Source organism: Canis lupus, chromosome 5 (assembly GCF_048164855.1).
Source record: "Canis lupus baileyi chromosome 5, mCanLup2.hap1, whole genome shotgun sequence".
Classification (NCBI taxonomy): Eukaryota; Metazoa; Chordata; class Mammalia; order Carnivora; family Canidae; genus Canis; species Canis lupus.
Window position 1 is genome coordinate 29,379,043 of NC_132842.1, and position 23,611 is coordinate 29,402,653.

A 23,611-nucleotide genomic window follows, 5' to 3' on the forward strand; every position below is an offset into this window, starting at 1 on the left:
CAAGGAGGGAGACTGTGTAAGGAGGAGCCTAACTCCTTTCTTTCAGGGGTTAATGGTCTAATGGAAAACCAGGACCCCCAGCACAGCGATGCTTCTGTGCTACGAACCCACAGCTTTCACTAAGCTCCATCCTTCCTTGAGAAAGGCCCCCTGAGGGGTCTGTGTGTAGCTTGGGTGTAAATGAAAGCGTGGGGATCTCTCAGCTTCCCTTCACTTCCTTGGACAGCCCTCTGAGTTGCCTTGTCTTAATGGTATGAAGTCAAGGGCAAGATGAAAATCTGCCTCCAGGATGGTCTCCAGCCCCACTTCTAACCAGAAGGATAAACATACCAGATAGACTTTTACATGCATATGTCATGTTGTGTTTAACATTTAAAAAGTGAAGCGAGTAAGTTTAGAATAGTAGAGACCAGACTTAAAGCTTGTTAATATTTACTGAAATGTCCTGTAGTTGCTGGTGAAATTTCTAAGTCCTAGGGACACCTGGGGGGCTCAGTGGTTGAGTGTCTGCTTTTGGCTCAGGTTGTGATCCTGGAGACCTGGGATCGAGTCCCACATCGGGCTCCCTGCATGGAGCCTGCTTCTCCCTCTGCCTGTGTCTCTGCTTCTCTCTCTGTGTCTCTCATGAATAAATAAATAAAATCTTTTAAAAAAGGTTTCTGTGTCCCCTTGATTTTCCTAAAGGTACATACATGCATACATAACTTCAGGCTGTAAAGGAGTTCAGAAAATTTAGTCATTTTGGTTATATTTGTACAAATTGGCCCATTCACTGGACCTCACTTGTTTCTGAGCTACTAGTGATTCAGAGAGGCTGCAGGTGCATCAGTGAGAGGGTAGTGAGCAAGGCCAGGCCGGAAGCGTTCTTGTGTTATGAGTCGCACACCTTCGGAGTGTCTCTGGAATATATAGAAACCCTTTCAGAGGGCACCTGGGTGCCTCACTTGGTTAAGGACCTTCCCTCGGCTCAGGTCATGATCCTGGGGTCCTGGGATCGAGTCCTGTATCGGGCTCCCTGCTTAGTGAGGAGTCTGCTTCTCCCTCTCCTGCTTCCCCTTGCTTGTGCTTGCTCTTTTTCTTTCTTTCTCTCAAATAAATAAATAAAATCGTTAAAAAAAGACTCCTAGGGGGGTCTCCAGGCCCAGAGAAGTTCATTCTTTGTCCTGCCCTGGGCTGGGAGCCCGTGGAGGATCCACAATGCGCACACAGACCTATCTGAATCCCAGGGCCGAGATCTTTTTCCATTTGCTTTTGTAGAGTCTTTAGAAGTAAAGAAGGGTATTTAAAGGCTGAGCCCAGGAAATGTCATTGCAACAAGGAATGAGGAAATAAATCCTGAGGGTGTTAAGTATGTGCCTACCGAAATATCATACATGACCTGGAATATGTTGAGTGACCCTTCGTTGCTCAGTCACTTCTGACAGAGGCTCTGTTAGATATTAGGGCAGGATGATTCTTTATTGTCATAATGAACACGTGCTCCCATTTCTTTCAAATGCTGGTATCCAGAGGCTAATGGTGCTCCCTGTGTGGAAGTAGACCCACTGGTGTAGGCCAGTAAGAGTGGCCCCGTTTTTCTTGACAGCGATTGGCTTGGGAAGATGCATGTGACCACTTGGGGTCAAGGGTGTATGAGGACGCCGGTTACATGGTTTCTAGCATAGGTGACCTGGCTTTTCAGAAGAGGCATGGGGAAGAGGTGGCTCTCTCTTCTCCCTCTGTACTTCATCCCATTAGGCTGAGGATCCTGGGACCCTGCAGCCATCTGCAGGCCCTGAGGAGAGCTGCCCTATGGAAAGTGGTTCCCCCAGAGTGGTCCCTCCACTGAACGAACCTGGGCCATGTGTGACGTCGTTCCCTCCTCCCTTTACCAGCAGCCTTGAGTGGAAAATTTTGTTATGGGACATAATGGATGTCCTTATGGCTCAGGCCAGTGTGAGTGGGATTTTGTGGCCTGGCTATGTCAACATGGCCAATGGATAAGGCTTTCCTTAGGAAATGGTACCCACTGGGTGACTTGGTCTACTTGTCTCTAGGTTGGAAGTGATGGTCTTGTCTCTAGGTTGGAAGTGGTAGTTTACACCTTAAAAATAACAAACCCTTTGCTACCAGGGTAGCAGGCAGGTTAACAAGTACCTAAGTCATTTATCATCTTTATTTTTTTTATTTTTTTTTAAAGATTTTATTTATTTATTCATGATAGTCACAGAGAGAGAGAGAGGCAGAGACACAGGCAGAGGGAGAAGCAGGCTCCATGCACCGGGAGCCCGATGTGGGATTCGATCCCGGGTCTCCAGGATCGCGCCCTGGGCCAAAGGCAGGCGCCAAACCGCTGCACCACCCAGGGATCCCTATCATCTTTATTTTATACACAAAGTACCTGTTGTGTGACACCAGATTGTGAGTAGGGTGTGTTTGTGGTGGTTCTCTTCATCCGGCATAGCATCTTCTCATGTCAGACACCAAGTGTTCAGAGAGGTGGCCTTGGGAGGCTAAGTAACAACACTGGACCTGCAGTGTGGACTGGCACAGATGCCCAGTCAGGATTTCCAGGCCTTGTTGGGATGACATGTAGTAAATTAGAACTGAAAGGGTTGGCCTGCACAACTCATCGAACCAAGACAGGAGGGAGCTTCCGGGTTCACTAAGTGTTGGAGACAGAGGTGCAGAGAACCAAGGGACTTTGAGGGGCTCATCGAAATTGAAGGGTGAGGAGCCCACACATGCAGGTGTCCCCTCTCCAGGGTGTCTGAATCGGGGAGACTTTGCCTGCCAGGGGGCATGTGGCAATGTTGGGAGGCATTTTGCTGGCCACAGCCAGGAGGGAGCTACCGGTGCCTCATGGGTGGAGGCCAGAGATGCAGCCAAGAGCATCGTGTAGCACACAGAACAGCACCACCAACAAAGAATTATCCGGCCCCCAAATGCCAACAGTGCTGAGGCAGAGATTGAATACTTTTCTCCCCTAGAAACAGGTGGACGGGGAGAGGTCGAGGACAGCCAGGATTGAGGAAGGCGCTTGGGACTCTGTTATTAGGCCTGTGCCAGGCTTCCTGGCAGTTGGCACTTAAAAATGTGGGATCTTCTCCATCCCACACTGTTCAGAGGAGCGGACCACCCTGCGCTACAGAAGCTGCTGCCTGTGTCTGCACGGGTCGGAGCACAAGATCCACCTGCTATGTGGAAGAGCGTTGCTTGCTATCCACTCTACTTTCTATCACTGAAGGGTGGCGTCGACCCGAGTGGGGACCGTTCAGGGCCACGGTCGTATTTCCAAGACAACAGTTGGGTTGCACTTGGGGCTTCTTCAGCAGAAGGGGCACCCAGCAGTATTTTTGTCAGTCACGTTCCATCTCTGGGCTGTGAAGCTTGGATCCCCCCTGCCCCCCCCCCCAGGAGCGGCCACCAAGCTCTTCCAGAGCCCAGGGTGCCTGGACTGCCCCCTCCCAGCCCCCCGGAGGGTTGCTGTGGAAACGGGAAGAGATGCCCTGGCTTTATCGGGGAGAGGATGAAATAAGTGTGGGAAGAGACACTGTAATCACTGTTTACCTACACACACAAAATCAGCCGTGGTTTTTTCCATGACGCTGCTGTAAGTGAGGTCGAATTCCTTGCCACTTACAAATGCTTTTATGGTGCTAAATGTTAATCAATGAAAGGCATTCTCAGTACTCTGGGTTTTTTCGTTTTTTTTTTTTTTTTTTTTTTTTTTTTTTTTAAATCTAGTGTACCACTTTTTGGATTTACTGTGAAATAGGTCTACTCTAGTTACCGGTTATAAATCTTGTGGTTCAAGTTGAAGTATATAGTACTACATTTCTTCATGACTATTTTTTAACTTGATTTACTGTATGGCTAGTAGATAAAACTGCTATTTACAGCTGTAAGTAAAGAATGGAAATGCTGATTAGGGTGCAGCGTACAGATTTTTTATTACATTTTCATTATAAATATTTCATTGGCTAAATTTAATCCAGTGCAGTGGAATTAAAATGTAATAATGCTATTGATTTAATAAATGCTGGCTTCCTAATGTCCATTTTTAGATGAAACTAAGATAATGAGAGTAATTTTCTAGTGAACATATGAGCGCTAGATCTCTGGTAAAACAAAGAGGAACAAGATGATAAATTGCACTGGATTTTTTTTTAAGCATGTCATATCATGCTGATATAAGTAAAGGCATTAAAGCGCAGTTCATTATATATCAATTTGAACGTAATCCTAATTAAAACCTTCCTTTGACTTCACTGAAGCCTATTCTTAGAAATTATGTAAATTAATCGAGGCCTTTGAAAAGATGCAGGCGCAACATTTGAGTACCCTGTGGTATGTTGGAACTGAAAAAAAAATTACACTGTGCAATATTTTTGTGTAGGTATGACACACAAGAGATTTTGATGCTGGAGGTGCCTGGGTGGCTCAGTCAGTTGAGCATCTGTCTCTTAATCTCAGCTCAGGTCTAGATCTCAGGGTCATGAGTTCAAGCCCTGCATTGGGCTCCACTCTGGGCATAGAGTCTGCTTAAAAAAAAGAAAAAAGAAAAGAAATTTCGGTGCTTAAAAAAATGTGGGGGGAGCACCAAATTGCATATCTCTTTTTTGCCCATATTCTTTTTTTTTATGATTTTATTTATTTATTCATGAGAGAGAGGGAGGCAGACACAGGCAGAGGAAGAAGCAGACTCCCTGCAGGGAACCTGACGTGGGACTAGATCCCAGGACCCCAGGATCATGATCTGAACCAAATGCAGACGCTCAACCACTGAGCCACCCAGATGCCCATTTTATTTCATATCAACATAAGCAAAAAGGAGAAAGCAAAGAATTGAAGACCGAGGCTCATATTGCCACCACTGCAAGACTTCCTGGAGCAATTAATTGTGGAACTTGGGTTAGGAGTCTGGTTTCTGCACTGGGAAAGGATGCACTGCTTTCCTTACATTGACATCCTCACAAAGTGCATTTTTATTGCGTTGTGTTAATTAGTTTGAACTCATTCCCTCCGTGCCGCATCCTTCATATTGTTCTATCATGTGAGACGTATTTCTCTAATGAAGCAGGGGGGGCAGGAAGCATCGACTATTTTAGGAGTCTGTGATAGCCACATAGCAAATTTTGGGGGCATAACCTGCAGCTCTTCGAGCCTCTAAAATAAATGCAGAGGGATGAGTCAGGTTCAAGTAGGAATGTGACCGATGAGGAGGACCCAAAACGATGGAACATTCCATCTTTCCCATCTTTTCTTTCTTCTGTGTCCTGATGAGTATATGTTTCATCTCCTCCTGTAGAGTAATACTCAGAGTCATTTGCCGTTTTATAAAGAACTCAGGTGCTTGCCCTGATGCTTTATCACTCTGCTAAATAAGTTTGGGATGGTGCTTACTCTTGGATGACGAATATTAAGACAGCTCTAGGCAGTGACATTTGATTCTTCTGGAAACAGCTAGTACCTTTTCCAGGCATGGCAACTCTTTCCAGGGCAGGGATCACATCAGAGGCTGATGCTGGAAGCTGTGGGTGACCAGCGTGGGCCTGGTGCACCCCAGGGGATGCTCTGAGGTTGGCCGGTCTACCTGGCCTCTGCATCTCAGGTAAAATAAAACAAGACATCAGCCAAAGCTATAAAACCAAACAACCAAAGACACTGTGGTTTGTCCGCTTTTCTTTTTCCAGCGTGACATGTTATTTATTCCTCCTTAGTCATTTTCTAACTAAATTTCAAGCTTCTCAACGTCAGGAGCCACATCATCTTCTTGCTCTTTACTCTGTATAAATGAACGCTTAACACATAGTATTTAAAATACTACTGACAGATTGAGATTCGTGTGCACTCTGCAGCCAGGAACTAGATTAACCACGTTTATCAGATGAACCTGTCTGGGTTAACATTGATCACGTGAGAAGATAGGTATTGATGAAGGATAGCTTGCTTACCAGGCCCCAGGGGCATTTTGCTGCACACGGTTCTTAAATCTTCATTGCTTAAAGAACACATGAAAGCAGTTAGTAAAAATCACCTCTTAATTTTTTGAAGACTGATGGTATATAAACATTTTAGGGGGTAAGTTTTTAGTGTCATGATTCTCTGACACACTTTTCATAAGCCATTGAAAAAGTATTATGAATTAACAGCAAACATTGAAGGTTAAGTCAATGATCATTATTTAGAGCTGATATTTTTTAATCTGGCAGTATCTGTCTTTGAAATAAAACCTTAGGAGCTTATGGGCTTCAAGAGTGTTTTCTTTTTTGTTTTTTTTAAAGATTTTAGTTTATTTATTTATTTTTAAAGATTTTATTTATTTATTAATGAGAGACAGAGAGAGGCAGAGACACAGGCCGAAGGAGAAGCAGGCTCCCTGCAAGGAGCCTGATGTGGGACTTGATCCCGGATCCTGGGATCAGGACCTGAGCCAAAGGCAGATGCTCAACCGCTGAGCCACCCAGGCGCCCTGGGTCACAGTTTTATTTGCTTATTTATTTACTAATTAGCGATAATAAATAAAAGATCCTTTTTGGCCTTTGTTTCCCAGTCTATAACCTGAAGCTCAGCATGGGTGTAGTCAGACCACTTGGATTTGAATCTGGCTTCTCTGGTGAGCTCTGTGTCCTTGCTTAGATGACTTAACCTCTCTGTGTCTTAATTTCCTTACTATAGGGTGGATACTCCCCTCCCTAGTCTGCTGTGAGGGAAAAATGATAATACAAGGAAGTGCTCACAAGTATTTACAATGTGCTAGGTTGTTACTGTTTCTCTACTTGATACCATGTGCCAAACCAGGTTATTCTCCATGCAGAGAGTAAGGGAGCTCCTGGATTCCTGGAGAGAATAAAGCTGATGGAGAACAAAAGTTGATGTATACATAATCTCTTGTACGTTGTCATGCCACTAAAAATAAGGTTCCCTGAAGAGCAATTGTTAAGGTAGGCTGCTAAGACAGTCCTCCAATAAAATGAATGGCATTTTACTTCTGATCAATATAAAACTACTTTCAGGCAAGAATAAAATGTGTAGCAATGGATGTAGATGGGAATGACACTGCCAGCATTTCTTAAACGGAAGTTTTTCTGTAAGCAATTTAACTGGACTCTGGCACATTTAAATAAACAGTATTTCTTGATTGTGACAGGCATATTTGTGAATGTACTGAGGATTTAGTAATCCCTCCTGATTTCAGGAATAACATCATTCTTGATCCAATAATTGTGAGGTGTGAATGATTCTCTAGAGCTTTGCAAAGGCCAGAATGCATCTTTAAAACCACAGTGAATTTTCCATTATCTCTCGGTAGATAATCAGTTTTGCGAATCATCTTCAGGGGCCAGGAACCCTCTCTCTCTTTTTAACATCGAGAATGATTAGCTGGTGTTTGTGTAAATGAACGCATGTACTCTCAGTGCATTAGCAGCCCAAAGTAAATGGTCTGGGGGCGATTAAATTTGTTTTTCAATGAGTGTATCTGTACTTTTCCTCATATACTTATATATACACACACAGAGCTCAGAAAATCTGTACATTATCTTATTTGGAAATTTACTGGCATTGAATTAATTATCATAAGAAAACTCCGTATTTTTTAGGAGTGACAGTGACTCCCTTTGCCTTTTTTTTTTTTTTTTTAAAGTCCAGGATACTGACTTCCTGCCTTCTTTTTTTTTTTTTTAAGATTTTATTTATTTATTCATGAAAGACAGAGAGAGAGAGAGAGAGAGAGAGAGGCAGAGGGAGAAGCAGGCTCCATGCAGAGAGCCTGATGTGGGACTTGATCCTGGGACTCCGCGATCGTGCCCTGGGCCACCCAGGGATCCCCTCCCTTTGCCTTTTTTGATCAGCCTTAAAATGCCTAAATCCAGTATTTTAAGGCTCAGCCTCCCAAGCTAAATTTACCAAGCCATTTTCCCATAATCTTTTCTTTACCCTTCCGAGTCATGTGCTTTCCTATTCCAAATTAAGATTCACTCCTGTAAATCCTCGGGTTGCCGTCATCATAGGAGTCGTGATTTTTGCATGCTGCAGTAAAGAAGTTCATTCTGGAATTTCTTCTAAGCCTGGATCTTCCATAGCTGTTTTCTTTTCCTTCTCCCTCTGATAATGTCACTGTGTGTGTGCTCTACGTCATGTAGTGCTCTGTGTGTGTGGTACCTTGGTGGTGTTTAATGTGTGCTTATTGAGTGAATGATGGACTATGGCATTGGGATGAATATCAATAAATCATCTAGTTTTGATCATTTCTTCAGCTTCATTCAATAAGCACTTGTTGGGGTCTTCATTGGAAGAAGCAAGGAACACACATGAGAGAGATCAGCCTTGGCTGAGAAGAATTGCACCGAACACATGGCTACCTGTCCTGTTTGTTGAAAGGTCTCCAGTGGCCAACTGGAGGTTTCAATGGCAAGCCTTTTTGAGCAGATACTGTTCTATCTCTTGTAGTAAAAAAAAAGTTTCTGACATCATCATTCATGAGGGACATAAGCATTAAAGCAGTAGGGGTACAATCATAACCAAACTCAGGATCATCATGTGTCTTTGTTCCTGGATTTTTTAAAAACATTTTCATTGTATTGATTTGCCTTTGAAACAGGTGGGATTTTCTACATAGTCATTGAAGGATTGGTCTTTCTTTCTTTCTTTCTTTCTTTCTTTCTTTCTTTCTTTCTCTTTCTTTCTTTTTTAAATACTGATTAAAGGTGAATCTAAGAAAGTGGAAGGTGGGTCTGGGAATACAGGAACGTGTTGTATAGTTTCCAGGCTTGTTTCTGAAATTGAGGGTTCAAGTTTAAGAGGCTGTTCTGGATAGATGTGGATTATTTGAGACCAGAATATAAACACCTATGTTTAGATGCAGCCATGTCTCATAACGTCTGGCTTCCTTTCTTAGTGTATTAAACAATAGGATTGAAGAGTTTTCACATAGTTTGGAGCAAAAACTGATGTTTTTCCATGAGTAAGAGGTCCGTGTGCTTGCAAGTAATTGAAAGGTAGTGGAAATAGTTTAAGATGTAGGAAATTCAAGCTGTGATTGACAATGAGAAGACTCATTTGTAAACCTTTACTCTCTAAGCATTATTTTTAAATGGCTTAAAAATAGTTTAATGTCACTGAGATGAAATACTGTCAACACCATTTTAATTTTTAAAAAATATCAATGTCGCTAATATTTTATTTTCACCTCACACATGGCCTTGTATGATTTTAATGTGAAAGGTATTTTTTATGGATAAGCAGAGAGAGACAGTCGGTGGTTGACAAACAAGCACATGGCCTCTCCAGAAAAAAAGGAAGGAGAGTGTGTGATTTCTGCATGAAATTATCCCCTCTTTACCTAGAGTTTGATGATGAATACACTGAAATCATTAATGATAAACATTGATAACACAAGCTAGCAGCTCTGAAAGGAGATTATCCAAGGAGCAAATTGTTGCCCTGAGCCTTTATGCTTTATTTCTAAGGAAAAGCAGCCATTGCCTGGTCCCACCTGACAACTAGGAATAAGGTAAGACAGCTATTAAGGGACATCTAGTAGTGTAGGGTGCCTAGTGCCATAGAGTTTTCAACACAACGTTGGGAGCTGTGATGGAGAAATCTGTCAGGGCTTGAAGCATTGACCCAGGAGGGGTGTAGATTGGCCAAAGGCTTCAAATCAGTGGTCAAGGTCACACTGAAATCCCGTGATGTAGAAAGGGTCTGGCGGTCCTGTGTCAGTTCTACTTAGAAAGCTGGCTCTCCTCCAAGCAGGAACAGAGGTATCTGGAGCAAAGAGTGGGCACAGAGCTGAAATCAAGGGGGGGCTGATGACGGTGGGTAGACCAGAGCCCAGAATGTCATCAGGCAGAAACAGAAAGGAGAAAGAAATCGAAATTGCAAGGAGAGTGCTGGTGGCGGAGGCAGCCAGAAGTTACAAATTTCCTATTATTGGTGAGCCGCATCTCAAGAATGTTTAGCCTTGTAGCTGTGAGTAATGAGAGGGAACACAGCAGCAAGGAGGGACATCTGATAGCAGAGAGAAGCCCAACTTCTGTGAAAATATTACATTCGTCTGGGCCATTTATTATACAGTTGACCCTTGAACAGCATGGATTTGAACTCCACTTACATGCAGATATTTTTCGGTAGATACGGTGGCGTGCTGTAGATGTGTTCTCGTCATGATTTTCATACTAACGTTCTCTTTCCTCTTACTTTATTTTTTTATTTTTTTAAAAAATATTTTATTTATTTATTCATGAGAGACACACACACACACACACACACAGAGGCAGAGAGACAAGCAGAGGGAGAAGCAGGCTCCATGCAGGGAGCCGACGTGGGACTTGATCCCAGATCCCCAGGATCACATCCTGGACCAAAGGTGGTGCTAAACCGCTGAGCCACCCAGGCTGCCCCTCTCTGGCTTACTTTATTGTAAGAATACGGCATATAATATACACAACGTACAAAATAAGCATTAATCAACTGTTCATGGGATTGGTAAGGCTTTTCTGGTCCGTAGCAAGCTAACAACCTTTTGGGGGAGTCAGAAGTTACACATGGAGTCTTGACTGTGCAGGAGGTTGGCACCCCAAAGCCCTGCATTGCTCAAGGCTCAACTATAGTTACATGTGGGTCTTTATTAGTATTTGGGGCCATTTCTGTCTCATCAAGCAGTAGAATCATGACTGCTTAAACTTGCTGACAGTATTCGGGCAAAGTGTATGTTGTATTATGATTTTGGAGCCATTCCTTATCTCAAAAGGGGAAAAGGTTCTCGTATGTAAAATGGGGAAAGTGGGACGCCTGGGTGGCTCAGCTCGTGATCCCAGGGTTCTGGGATCGAGTCCCATATCGGGCTCCCTCTCGGGGAGCCTGCTTCTCCCTCTGCCTGTGTCTCTGCCTCTCTCTGTGTGTCTCATGAATAAATAAATAAATAAATAAATAAATAAATAAATAAATAAATAAATAAATAAATAAAATCTTTTTAAAAAGGGTGTGTATTTGTGCAACCGACTACTGGCCTCAGTTCCCACTGATCATGAGACACTAGGGGGTGTTGATGTCTGACAGGAACTGTATCTTTTAATCTTTTCATTCAGGTGTCAGGTCTTGCTTTTGGGTGTAAGTTTCCCACTGTTGTCTCATCCCCCTGGGCGCTGTGGTCGAGGCGTGTTAATATGCATTCACTCTCTGTGCTGTTTCTTCTGATTTTTTTTTTTTTCTGAGCCAGCTTCCCAGCCACCAATAAAAAGAAGCGCTGTAGAGGCATCTGGGGGGCTCAGTCAGTGAAGCATCTCCCTTCGGCTCCGGTCATGATCTCAGGGTCCTGGGATCGAGTCTCAACATCGTCAGGCTCCCTGCTTGGCGAGAGGCTGCTTCTCCCTCTCCCTTTGTCACCTGCCCCCCGCCCCCGCCCCAGTCACTTATGCTCACCATCTCTCAAATAAATAAATAAAATCTTTTTAAAAACCCGCTGTACTGGGGATCCCTGGGTGGCTCAGTGGTTTAGCGCCTGCCTTTGGCCCAGGGCGTGATCCTGGAGTCCCGGGATCAAGTCCCGCATTGGGCTTCCAGCATGGAGCCTGCTTCTCCCTCCTCCTGTGTCTCTGCCTCTCTTTCTCTCTCTCTGTATCATAAATAAATAAATCTTTAAAAAAAAACCCGCTGTACTGTAAATATAAAATAATAAAATCACCTCCTGATATTCCTGAAGAGTATTTCCTTGTGTTTGGTTTCCTATGCATGTGATTTTTGTAAACTGTTGGTAGTTAAGTTCTCAAGGAACTTATAAAGGCTGAGAACGGGTTAGTTCTCTCAGTGAGCTTGTGTCACATGTCCTTGCACCCTGAACACATCCTTCTTATTGGCCTGCCTGCCCCCCACCCCCAGACCCAGCATTTCTTGTGCGCGCACTGGGCATTGATACCTTTGCAGACTGTGGTGTTATAACCCGAGACAGGGTCCTTGGGGTTCTCTGGGTATCTAAAGCCTCCCCCTTGTTTGGTGAAGCAGCACAGTGGTAGGGAGTCATGTAAGCAGTTCTTCTCTGCTCTCATGTCCTCCCCCTGCTACCCCGACCGGCTTTTGCAGGGGGGAGCAGCCCCAGCCCGGCGGGACTCTTTGCGATGATCCTCGGAGTCACTTGTCAAATGACATCATTGAATTAATTAAAAATCCACTTTAGATTTGCAGATAAAAGAAAGTAATAGATCCCTCGGTATTGCTGTACGTCTCGACCAACTGATGTATTTAGAAATAGCAGGAGGTATTTGCAGCTGTTACTCCCTCAGGGACAGACTGCAAATACGTTTATTTATCTACTAGCATTTATACAGGCTGTGAGTTACGAGATGACCTCCGTCTCTGCAAAATAAATCCTGGTATCCGGAGTCCAGCCAGCCTCATCTATTGCTGTATAGGGAAAGTGGATATAGAAATTTGTTTTCTTGGGAAAGCGGGAAGGCTCCATCTCGCACGCATAAGGTTGCTGTGAGTGGGTTATAAAACTGCCAGACACCTATTAAACAGGGGGTGTTGCTCATCTTTATTGAGCAGGAGTCGGGTTCTGATTGTGTGCAGAGCTGTTTGGGGCCTTTATGTGCACACATTCCCAAGATCGGCGGCTCTCCGCCGTTGACCGATAAGCTGTGTGCTCTTGGGCTCAGGAGACAGGGATGAGCCGTATCAGCCACAGAGTCTCCCTGAAGCCCTGCGAACTAGTCCCATAGCAAGAGGCCCCATCTTCTGAAGATGCGCCTGCTGTGTGTTTCAGATGACTGATTGCCTGCATTACTCTGCTGTGCTTCAGTTATAGCACCTAGGAAGATCAAAGCAGTGCAATGTGAATTTTTTTGCTCGGTGTAAATTTAAGCATGGCCACAAAGGCGTGTTTCCTTCCCTTGGAAAAGCAATTTAGCCTGCAGAAAATAATTAAATCCACAGTATCTCGCAATAATGAGAAATTTGAAAGGGGGAGGGTTAATTATTTCAATCCGATTTTAGTTACCCAATAAAGTGTTTAAGGAGAGCGTCCAGACAGGGCCCGAGTTAATTTACGATACCATGACTTTCAATGTTTCTGTCCTTTCCCTGCAGGATCATGCAGATCTGCGAAGCCATTTCTTCACAGTTGGGATGAAGCTAGAAACAGTGAATTTGAGCGAGCCCTTTCATATCTGTCCTGCATCAGTGACCAAGGTGAGCTTCCCTCCCTTGCTCTTTACCTTCATGTCCAGCCGACTGGACGAAATGTGCTGGCGCAGGGGGTGGAGCGCAGTGGGGCGAAGCGGCCCCAGAGCGAGCACCTTCTCCTCGGGCCACGCTCTACTAAGGGGCTCCTTTGGTCCCTGGCCCACAGAGCCAGGCCGAGCACATGCCTCCTGTTGGGGCAGATTTGGTTCCTACGGGCTGTCGGGGCTGGTGGCCTTAAGGGACCCGGAGGGAGGCTCAGGTGCGCTGCTGACTGTAGGGCAGTGAACTCCGCCGCCAGTACATGGCGCGCCTTCTTCGGCCAACCAGGGTAACGTCCACGCTGCCATTTGTCCCCGTCCTTGTTCACTTGGGCTGCTCCGGATTCACCTGCTGTAATCGTTGCAGTGGCAACTCGCTCCTCTTCCACAGTCATTCGTGGGATCCGCTTGTATTTTGGAAATGCCCGACAGCGGTGGAAAGCACATTCCCATCTCCAGTGTGTGTCCCCACGTCCGCTTCCTTGTTGCCCCTGGCTCTCATTCACTAAAGGGAGAGCGTGCTTCTCCGTTTTGCAGATTCAAAATGAGATTACCTTTTAAGGTAAAGTCCATTTTCCTGACGGTCTGATGGTTTTTCAAGATTATAATTTCCCTCGGCTGTGCCAATCATCTAGAGGAAGTCACCTGTGGAAGTCACACCTCCAGCATGTGTCTGTACCTGAAGCATCCTCCTACTAATGGCCGGGGAAACCGAGAAACCCACCTTTCTTACCCAATGTATGCTTTAGTTAATGGCCTTTTGTGTGGGAACTTAATTAACGGTCCAAAAGTCAATTCCATTTTAATTTCTTTTACCAAGGAAGACTGGATTTGTTAATACAGTGATGAGTGTTTCAGAGTCATTTTGTATGCTCTCTCTCTCTCTCTCTCTTTTTTTTTTTTTAATTTATGATTTGGTAAGGCTTGAGAGATACAGTGGTGATAATGTATTTCAGAGTCTGGAAAACGGCTGTAATCATGAAAGGCCTTTCTCTTTTTTTTTTCTCAATTTTTTTTCTTTAGAACATAAATTACTTTTATGTAACTGTTACAGTAATTTATTTAAAAAAATAACTGCAGCTTCAGAAAAAAAATACTGACTTATGCTTTGCAGGATGGTTTTTTGGGTTGCAATTTATGTTCTTAACAGTCATAAGCCATGCACTAAAAGCCTTTTTATTTAAATTGACCTTTGGGGCTCTTCAATGTGTATTCTGGTAGGTGCACATTTTCCCAGAACTGGTGAGTGATACCTTGCTGAAGCCTGGCCAAAATTTTCCTTTATTCCAGCTGCAGCTGATACACTGATGCCAGCTGCCCATTTATCTGGATATATATTACCCTGTCCTCACTCTAAGAGGTCACGGTGTCTGCTTCACCTGGTGTTGGTATAGTAAATAGAAATCCCTGGTGGTGTCAGTAGTAGGCTGACACTCTTATGTCTGTAAATAATTATAATCTATAATGTTAGAATGTGACATAGTACTTATGCTTAGTTTCAGCCCAAATATCCTTATCTTGTTGGATAGATTTCTAGTCACTATAGTTTCGTTTCCCGATACATAATTTTCTAAGTAAGTCTTATTGAGGGCGGAGGCAGGGAGGATATTTTCTCTGAAATTTTTTAAGGTACATTTTCTTTTTCATTTTATTTTTTTCTTACCCATTTTACCAAAGATAAAGCACTCAGTCTCTCTGTTGCACATGCACCCCTCTTTCGTCTCTTATTGGCCCTAAGTTGTCAGACCCATGGATGGCAATGTGTGCTTCGATGGGCACGTCCCCAGGTCCGGACTCCCCTACATAGAGTGCAGTATCAGGATATTCTTTAATGCAGTAGGTATTTATAATTAAATGTATTCCTCCCAACATCGGAGAAGGTTTTAGAATATTACGATTGAGAATATAACACTCTGCTGTTAGTACTCACTGTAATGAAAATGTCATTCTCATTTTCCTCAAGGCTTTTCTTCATGGCACACCTATTGAAGAAATAAATAAATAACATTAAAGCCCATAGACGGGAAAGTAGTTAACTATGTAGCAGATCCTGAATAAAATGCCCAACATTTAGCCATTTTGCCATGCAGTGAGATTATAGATTATGGGGTTTTTTCTTTTTCTTTTTTTTTTTTGGTGATCCAAAACAGTATGATACTGACAGATGATGATGACATATCATCTGTGTATGTGAAATATATCATATTATTTAGACCAAGAGTCTTGGTTCCATTTCTTCTATGGCTAGCTCTAGCCACATAGTCTTGGGCCAGTTGGTTAACTGCTCTAGGTTATAGTTCTGAGACCTGCAGGTTATGGACCCAAGAGCTCAGTGTTTCTGCACCATGTGGGATGTGACCCTGATGGATTTGAAAAAACTGATTTAGCTTTTTTCTGAAGTACACACACACGAATGTGCATGTTAATAGGTTTTGGAGATCCCTTAGTGCCCATCGTTACAGGGTCCAGTGGTGCTAAGAGGTTCAGCCACCAGAATTCCACGTTTTTTAATAAAGATTTTATTTATTTATTTATTTATTTATTTATTTATTTATTTGAGAGAGAGAGAGAGAGCACACACAAGCAGGGGGAGCAACAGGCAGAGGGAGAGAGAGAAGCAGGCTCCCTGCTGAACAGGGAGCCTGACATGGGGCTCAATCCCAGAACCCTGGGATTATAACCTGAGCTGAATGTAGATGCTTAACTGCCTGAACCACCTAGGCACCCCAGAATTCCACATTTTTAATATGCATCTGTGTGTGCATGCACACGTGTATACACACACACACACACGCATGTGAGACTAGGTCATGTTGGCATTTGTAGGAGCTGGTCTGGACAGTGGGAATGTAGACAAAAGTCCCTGGTTTTACAAAGCTTATATTTTAATGGTGAGGGCGGGGAGACAAACAAAGTAAGCAAATCGATACAGAATGTCCCATGTTAAACGCTAAGGGGAGAGACACAGCAGGGGCGGGACAGGCGGAGGGTGGAAGGCTGGAGTGTGGCAGGGGAGATGGGGTTTGAAACTGGGCTGCAGGGAAGATCTCACTGGGAAGGTGAGGTTTGATCCTTTGCTCTGTAAAGTCTGCTTCCAAAGGCAGACCTCAAGCAGCAGAATGATAGCTATTTACTGGAATGAACATCGAGGAGAACAAAAGTGAGTGCACTCTGCAGCTTTTGCTTTTAATTTAGACTGCTTCCGGAAGATATTTTGTAAATGAAGGAGCCAGGAATCACAGCCTCCATGAGAGCGTTAGGATTTCCTGAGAAACTACTGGTTTATGGCTGTTGAGCCCATAAAGTGATCTCTTTTTTTTCTGGCCTGTGTCACATACTAGACTTTAAAACCATCACGTTTTTAAGTGCCCGGGTCCATCTCGTTTTTGCATTCTGCTCTTCCCACCAGCATACCTTGTTCTGTTCCTTCACCAACGTGTTTTGTTTTGTTTTTTTCCTACACGCTGTGGCTGTTTATGCAGTTCCTTTGTACAAAGCATTTTCTGGGCCTTGTGGGAACACCTTGACTGAGTGACAAAGCAGAGACTGCCCTCCGAGGATCTGCTGGATGAGACCGATTTGGGATAAGGAGTTTCGGGACACAGGTGCAGGGCTGAAGCTTTGAGGGCACAGAACCGGAGTGGTCAGGAGAACGTTCCAGCAGCACTGACTTTCAGGATGTACCTTGAACCATGCTCTTGTGCTTTTTTGCAAGAGCCTCAGTGGGCCGGGCATGTGTTCTAGGCTGGGAGGATGCTGAGCAGGGATGTACGTGCCAGGGGGAGTGGTCCTCCTTGGGCTGCAGGCTGAGGTGGTTGGAGGGCTGTGATGCCGGGTGAAGCCAGAAGTCCCCAAGCCAGACGGTGGAGCTTCTTGAGTGATCTGACGTGAGGACGTGGGTTCCTGCTGTGTACACGGAGAAACCACTCACCTTTCAAGGCCCGCCTTTGCTTGGCCATAGCCCTGGGTTTGTTTCACTGTGTGAGTTTGGTTTTCTTCCAGCCTGAGCCATCAGTTTACCTCTCTAAAGCCACCAGTGTTTTCTATGTCTACTACTCTTTTCTCTGTATGCTACTCATTGGCTTGTCTTTCCATTACAGTGACCACAGGGAAATCAACTCGTAACGTTTTTAGCAATTGGATCGATTTACTAGTATACATTGAAGCGCCAGTTTGTGCTTGAGGAAGTACATTTATTCCATTTGGAAGCTGGGACAGCTTTTCATACTAGTTTTGCCTGAAAAATTCTAAAGGATTAACACTTGGTTCTCTGGTTGTTTTTTTTTCTTCCAGGTTTTTAACAATCATTTTTTTCAAGTGACTATTGACGACCTCCGAGCAGAACCTAGTAAACTCTCGATGCTGTGCCATGCGGATTCTTTGGGAATTTTACCAGTCCAATGGTGCCTTAAAAACGGAGTCAATCTCACACCCCCCAAAGGTCTGTATTCTGTGCAAATGCATGGGGTTGGTGTGGCTCACGAGGGTGTCCTGCTGTCAATGAAGCGTGCCTTGGTTGATCTCGAGCAGTTTACCTTGTAAAGGATTTCAATGTCGTGGGAAAACTCTGTCCCACAGGTGGCTCGACACAGGAGTCTGTCCCAGCTCCCTACCCCCGTGGGGTGCGTGACTATAGACTTTGTGAGAAGCTACTTCCGTCCTCCTCAGCTCCTTGCTCGGTTACTGCTGATGCTTGGTGACAAAGGACATGCAGCATCACTAAGTGATCAGGGCTCAACACTTAAAAGTGTCTGAGAAGTGGCTTTAAAAATGCAACACGGGGCGCCTGGGTGGCTCAGTCAGTTGAGCATCTGACTCTTGATCTCAGGTCTCCATCTCCAGGTGGTGAGTTCGAGTCCCGTGTTGGGCTCCACACTGGGCGTGGAGCCTTCTTTTAAAAAAAAATGCAACGAAACACTAAAGAAGCATTTCTTGCCAATTTTATTTCCAATCATTTAAATTTCCCCCAGAGCTCAGTCACTCTCTGATAACCAAGAATTTGATGCCACAACACATTAAAATAATTAAATCGGGAGCCGGGTTGCACTAAAATAGTTTCAAGTTGGGACCCACGAACCACATTCTTGTTGGTAAGGCCGGTGCTTGGTGTGCCGTGACGTGGTTTGCTGTCCCTGACCAATCTGGTGCTCGTTCAGGGAAGACAGCAGCTGGATGGAAGGAGACGAGGTGGGAGGGAGAACAGAGGGGATGGAGTGATAGCAGAGGAGATGGGAAGGCATTAGACAGAAGAACAAACGTGTGGCGGGATTTTAACAGAGACCCACAGATGACACAGGGGCTCTGTGCTGACCTTTCCAGATCGCCAGGGACTGGATAATCGGTAGCGGTCACCCTGTGGGAAGGTTGATACCCACAGGTCAGGCTCCAGATGCCTGGTGTCAACAGGTCCCAGAGGACCTGTTGTGCTGCTCTCGCCTCGTCCATCCTGTGATCCACTGGGCGCTTCTCCTCCATCCTCCCTATCCTCCCTCTGTCCATCTCCTTCCTCCTCCATGCTCATCCCCACCCGGGAGATCCCTGGGGGTATTTCCTCCTCAGCTGTTGATCCTTCCCCTTAGGGCGCTGCGGGGGCAGAAAGTGGCCTCGTTACAATGTGGTGAACTTTCACAGTCACTGTTTGCCCTGTTCTATGCATCTGACTCATTCCATCCTCAAAACGAGCACAGCCCTGGGAAGAGGCTTCGTAACAGCACGGTTCTGTGACCCTCCCAAGGTCACCTGGCTGGTGAGGAGCAGGGAGGAGGTCCGCCTGCTGGTGTGGTGCTGCCCGGGGTGAGGACTGCAGTTCCTGAGAGCTCGCCTGAGCTTCTGGGTCGGTCCTCACAGGTGACTCTGGCCACTTCATGCTCTGGTTTTTGAGACTGTCCTGTGGGACACCTGCCAGATTCCACGGCTGCTCTGCAGAGTCAAAGACAGACTCAAGTCTGGGTATCTCTATAGTCCTCTTCGGATGGTTCTACAGGGTTTTTTTGTTTGTTTTGTTTTGTTTTTTGTTTTACATTGTGAACAATCTAGTGGTAGCAGAGCAGATTGGAGAAGTCTCTTTCTGCTGCAAAATTTAATGACGGGTCACTTGGCTAAGTTTGAGAGTCCCGTGGACCGTCTCTCCTTCCTGACTCATTTGTGTGACTGGGTCTGCATCACTAAAGAAAGACTTCTAGATATCTAAAGTGTTGCGTGGTTGGACTTTCTAAATACCTAGGTAGTAATAAGATCTACTTAAGAATTTTTTAAAAAGATTTTATTTATTCATGGGAGACACAGAGAGAGGCAGAGACACAGCAGAGGGAGAAGCAGGCTCCCCACAGGAAGCCTCATGTGGGACTCGATCCCAGGATCCCGGGATCGCGACCTGAGCCCAAAGGCAGATGCTCAACCCCTGAGCCACCCAGGTGTCCCAATCTATGTAAGAATTTAAAGAAAAAATGAGTTGTGTGAAAAGGAGGGGGAAAACAGTCATATATGCATTTCATCGGCTTCATTATTCCCTTAAGCGGAGGTTAAATGTTTTCCCGGTGTTTCTAGATTTTTTTTAAATATATTTCTTATGAACTTTAAGTGTTAGAAATATGTCTAAGAAAAGAGATTGTTGGCACAGTTTGGATATTTATTTGGAAAATGGGTGTGCCTATTTGGTTAATTGCGTTTCATGATATATGGAGAAATACAGTTGGGGAATTAATAATTCTAGGGAATAATTTTTCCAAGTGCCTGCGGCTATAACAGAGTCTTGGCTTTAATTACTGAGCTCTCGTCGTTTTGTGAGAATATGTTTGTTATATATTTAAATATATGTTATGCACATAGTAACGTATTTGTTTTTGTAATTAAAGTGAATTAAAATGGAGAGGTGGAGGTGGGGGTTTCTGTATGTGATTTTATGGTTTCCTTGGGAGGTTAATTTGTTACCTGTCTTATGTGTCAGAGCAGGGCTGAGTGGGGATCATGCTGTAGAATTTTTTCAAACACCGTTCTTTGCTTTATTAATGTCTGAACATCTGCACTCTTCTTTTTTTTTTTTTTAAGATCTTATTTATTTATTCATGAGAGACACAGAGAGAGAGGGAAGCAGAGACACAGGCAGAGGGAGAAACAGGCTCCATGCAGGGAGCCTGATGTGGGACTTGATCCCAGTCTCCAGGATCAGGCCCTGGGCTGAAGGCAGCGCTAAACCACTGAGCCACCCAGGCTGCCCTATCTGTACTCTTCTTACAAAAGTTGTTTTTAGCTTAAATTGTGAGCTCTATACATAGAGCATCTTCGATTTCTTAGACGTGTTGAGAAGTGATATAAATGTTTTCTTGCATGTATGTTTTCCATGAACATATTACATTGCTTAGATTTCTGTTTGAACAGTAAACACCACTTACAGTCACAACGTATTGCCGATCCCTGAACGATATTATCCCAGGTGTCTCCCAGTGGGAAACAGTGGATGAAACAAAAGATATCTGGTGATGGGACGTCTGGGTGTCTCAGTGGTTAAGTGTCTGCCTTTGGCCCAGGGTGTGATCCCGGAGTCCTTGGATCAAGTCCCATATCGGGCTCCCTGCATGGAGCCTGCTTCTCCCTCTGCCTGTGTCTCTGCCTCTCTCTCTCTCTTTTTTTTTAAGATTTATTTATTCATTCATGATAGACACACACACACAGAGAGAGGCAGAGACACAGGCAGAGGGAGAAGCAGGCTCCATGCTGGGAGCCCAACGTGGGACTCGATCCCGGGTCTCCAGGATTGCGCCCTGGGCCAAAGGCAGGCACCAAACTGCTGAGCCACCCAGGGATCCCCTGCCTCTCTCTCTCTCTCTCTTTCTGTGTCTCTCATGAATAAATAAATAAAATCTTTTAAAAAAAGATATCTGGTGATATAGGGGATTTGCAGAGAACATAGACTCATACTTACCTTGTTTTGACTCTATTTCTTAATTTAAAAAAATCTGTATGTGGAGTTTGGAGAAAAATAGTGCGTAAGCTAGAATGGACAGGAAGGCTTCAGTCCGTCTCTGAGAGCAAATGCTTTCCTGGTCAGCAAAGGACAGAACCGTGAACCTTGGAAGGCTTATTCCATTCGTTTAAAGCCAGCAAACAACAATTCAATATTATAGGCACTATAAAAAGTGATCAAGCAAGGAAATAAATCAGCTAAGCAAAGGTATCTATCGGTTATCAACCATGACTTGCTATTTTTAAACTATTTCATTAGCCTCGTTGGCACGTAACATCAAGGATGAGTCATAGAATAAGAGGAGTAAATGGCTCCCCCAGAGGGATCTTAGTGGAAAATAGTAAATAAGCCTTTACATTTGTTGTAAATCTGTTGCGAAGTGGGTGCGCAAAGACTCAAAGTAAATCGCTAAAATAAAGCGCTGTGTCTCCACAATTGGCCGTCTTAATAATAGGCAGATAAACTGTTAACATGATTTAAGAAGTAAAAGTGTGTTTTTCGTTATTACCAAGCTGCAAAGCCCCGATCCCCTATTTGGCACTGTCTTTTCCTAAAGCAAGACCTCATACACTGGCTGATGCACTTGCCCCGTTTTGTAATCTGTTATATTTCAGACATAGCGAAGGGGACAGAAAATAATAAATACAGATGCTCTTGGACCTCCTGCTGTGATGGAACACAGTGCTGGCATTTGGCCACATTTGATTCAGATTTTTAAAAAGTGAAGTAAAGCATTACAGTATATAATATAGGACCGAGTCCCTTCTGTCTGTCTGTTCCTCACACTCCATATCTATTCCATTGGTGGGAAGTCCCGTTGATATTTTCGGGATCTGACCAGGTGTCATCACGACCACGCTGGTCCAGGCCACCATCACATCTGTCCTAGGTTAGTGCAGTGGCCACCCTGGCTTCCTTCATGCGCTCTCAGATGAGATGGCCAGGCTGGTGGTGTTAGGATGTGCATCACACACATCCCTGCTCTGCTCGGACTGTCCAGGGCCTGACACCTCACTCAGAGCCAAGTTCAGGTCACAGCTGACAGTGTCCCTGTGGTTCCCTGTCTGGCCTCCATCCAGGCTGTCCCCAGACCCACCGGCCTCCTTGTCCTTCCTGGGGCCTGGCACTCATCCCCCCTTGTTAGGTTGTTAGGTGGTCTGTCCTCCTCCTGCCTTCCTGGGCGGTGTCTTTCTTGGCTGTCCTGTTTAGTGTGAATTAGAGATCTCTCCCCCCAACCTTTGTATCTCCTCCCCTGCATGGCTTTGCAGCAGAGAACTTTCTAGCATGTCAGATACAAGTAATGTGTATTTTCCTTCTTTGTCTCTCCGCTAAAGAGAAACATCGCTGAGAACAGAGCGGGGACTTTGCTCTGGTTCTCTGCTCATCATCAGCGGCTAAAATAGTGTGGCTCTTGGTCAGTACCTGTTGAGCGTTGAATGGACTCAAGTCCGGCCCTCGTTCTGTGCTCCTCCCTTCCTCCCGGCCACGTCCCCACCGCTCCACCCAGGCTCCGCCGGGATAACCGCCTTCCCAAAGATGTTCCGCTTTTACTGCTGGACGTGCAGGCTCTCAGTGTTAGCTTTCCAGCGCATCTTTTTGATATGTGCACAAACCGGATCGTGCTCTATCTTTATGTAACTTTTACACCCTCCAGCGTCTTGCAGATCTTTGTCAAGATGCTGATGCATGTCGATTATTTATTCATTTTGCCCATTGTGGGATTATGCGTTAATTCTTGAAATCCGCTTCCCATTGGGAGACGTTGATCTTTCCTGCTTTCCCTTTGGATGGATGGTACTCAAGGGTGCATCTTTGTACATGCGCCCAAAAGTGCGCGATCTCTTGGGGTGTGTACCACGAATGAGTGAGGAATTGCTGGAGCTCCATTTTGCATCATGCTCACTACTGTTATCATGCCTGGATATTGCCATTGTGAGGACCACGAGACAGGTCTCCTCGTTTCACTTTCGTGTCCCCAGTCCCTCGTGCAGCGGAGCAGTTCGTCGAAGGCCTGTGGGCAATTTGTATTTCCTTTGCATTGTTGATTATATTTTTTTGCCCTTCTCCTGTTGATTATAGAAGCATTTATATGTTTGAATATGAATTCTTCTTTTGCACTTCACAGTATATAATAGTCTTGCCTGTGGCTTTTCGCTTCACTTTTGAATGGTATTTCATATTATATTGAAATACAAAATTGTAATGCAATCAGATACCAATCTTTCCCATTATGATTTGTTTATGTCTTTAGAATTTTTTTTTTTTACTGATGTTCTGCAGTGTTTTCTTTAAAAACCTTGCAGTTTCATGTTCTGTATTTAGCCCTTCAGTGTACTTGGACTCAATTTTTTGCAAGGCATGAGGAAAGAAAACAGTGTTATTCAATTCTTTTGCTTAAGTTGAACTGGATTTTCAGATTATCCTTTGTGGAAGCATCATTGATTGA

The 23,611-nt window shown here is 44.6% G+C and overlaps 1 protein-coding gene across 5 annotated transcripts in view; it reads left to right on the forward strand.

The window, feature by feature from the left end:
• The window catches only part of SFMBT2 (Scm like with four mbt domains 2), a 217,213-nt gene that overhangs the window by 126,874 nt on the left and 66,728 nt on the right, over nucleotides 1–23,611 (forward strand). For all 5 annotated transcript variants that reach the window (XM_072825889.1, XM_072825886.1, XM_072825887.1 and 2 more), the window contains 2 exons: nucleotides 13,069–13,170; nucleotides 17,496–17,643. In XM_072825889.1, coding sequence (XP_072681990.1) covers nucleotides 13,069–13,170; nucleotides 17,496–17,643 — 250 coding nt within the window. The remainder of the gene's footprint in view (nucleotides 1–13,068; nucleotides 13,171–17,495; nucleotides 17,644–23,611) is intronic.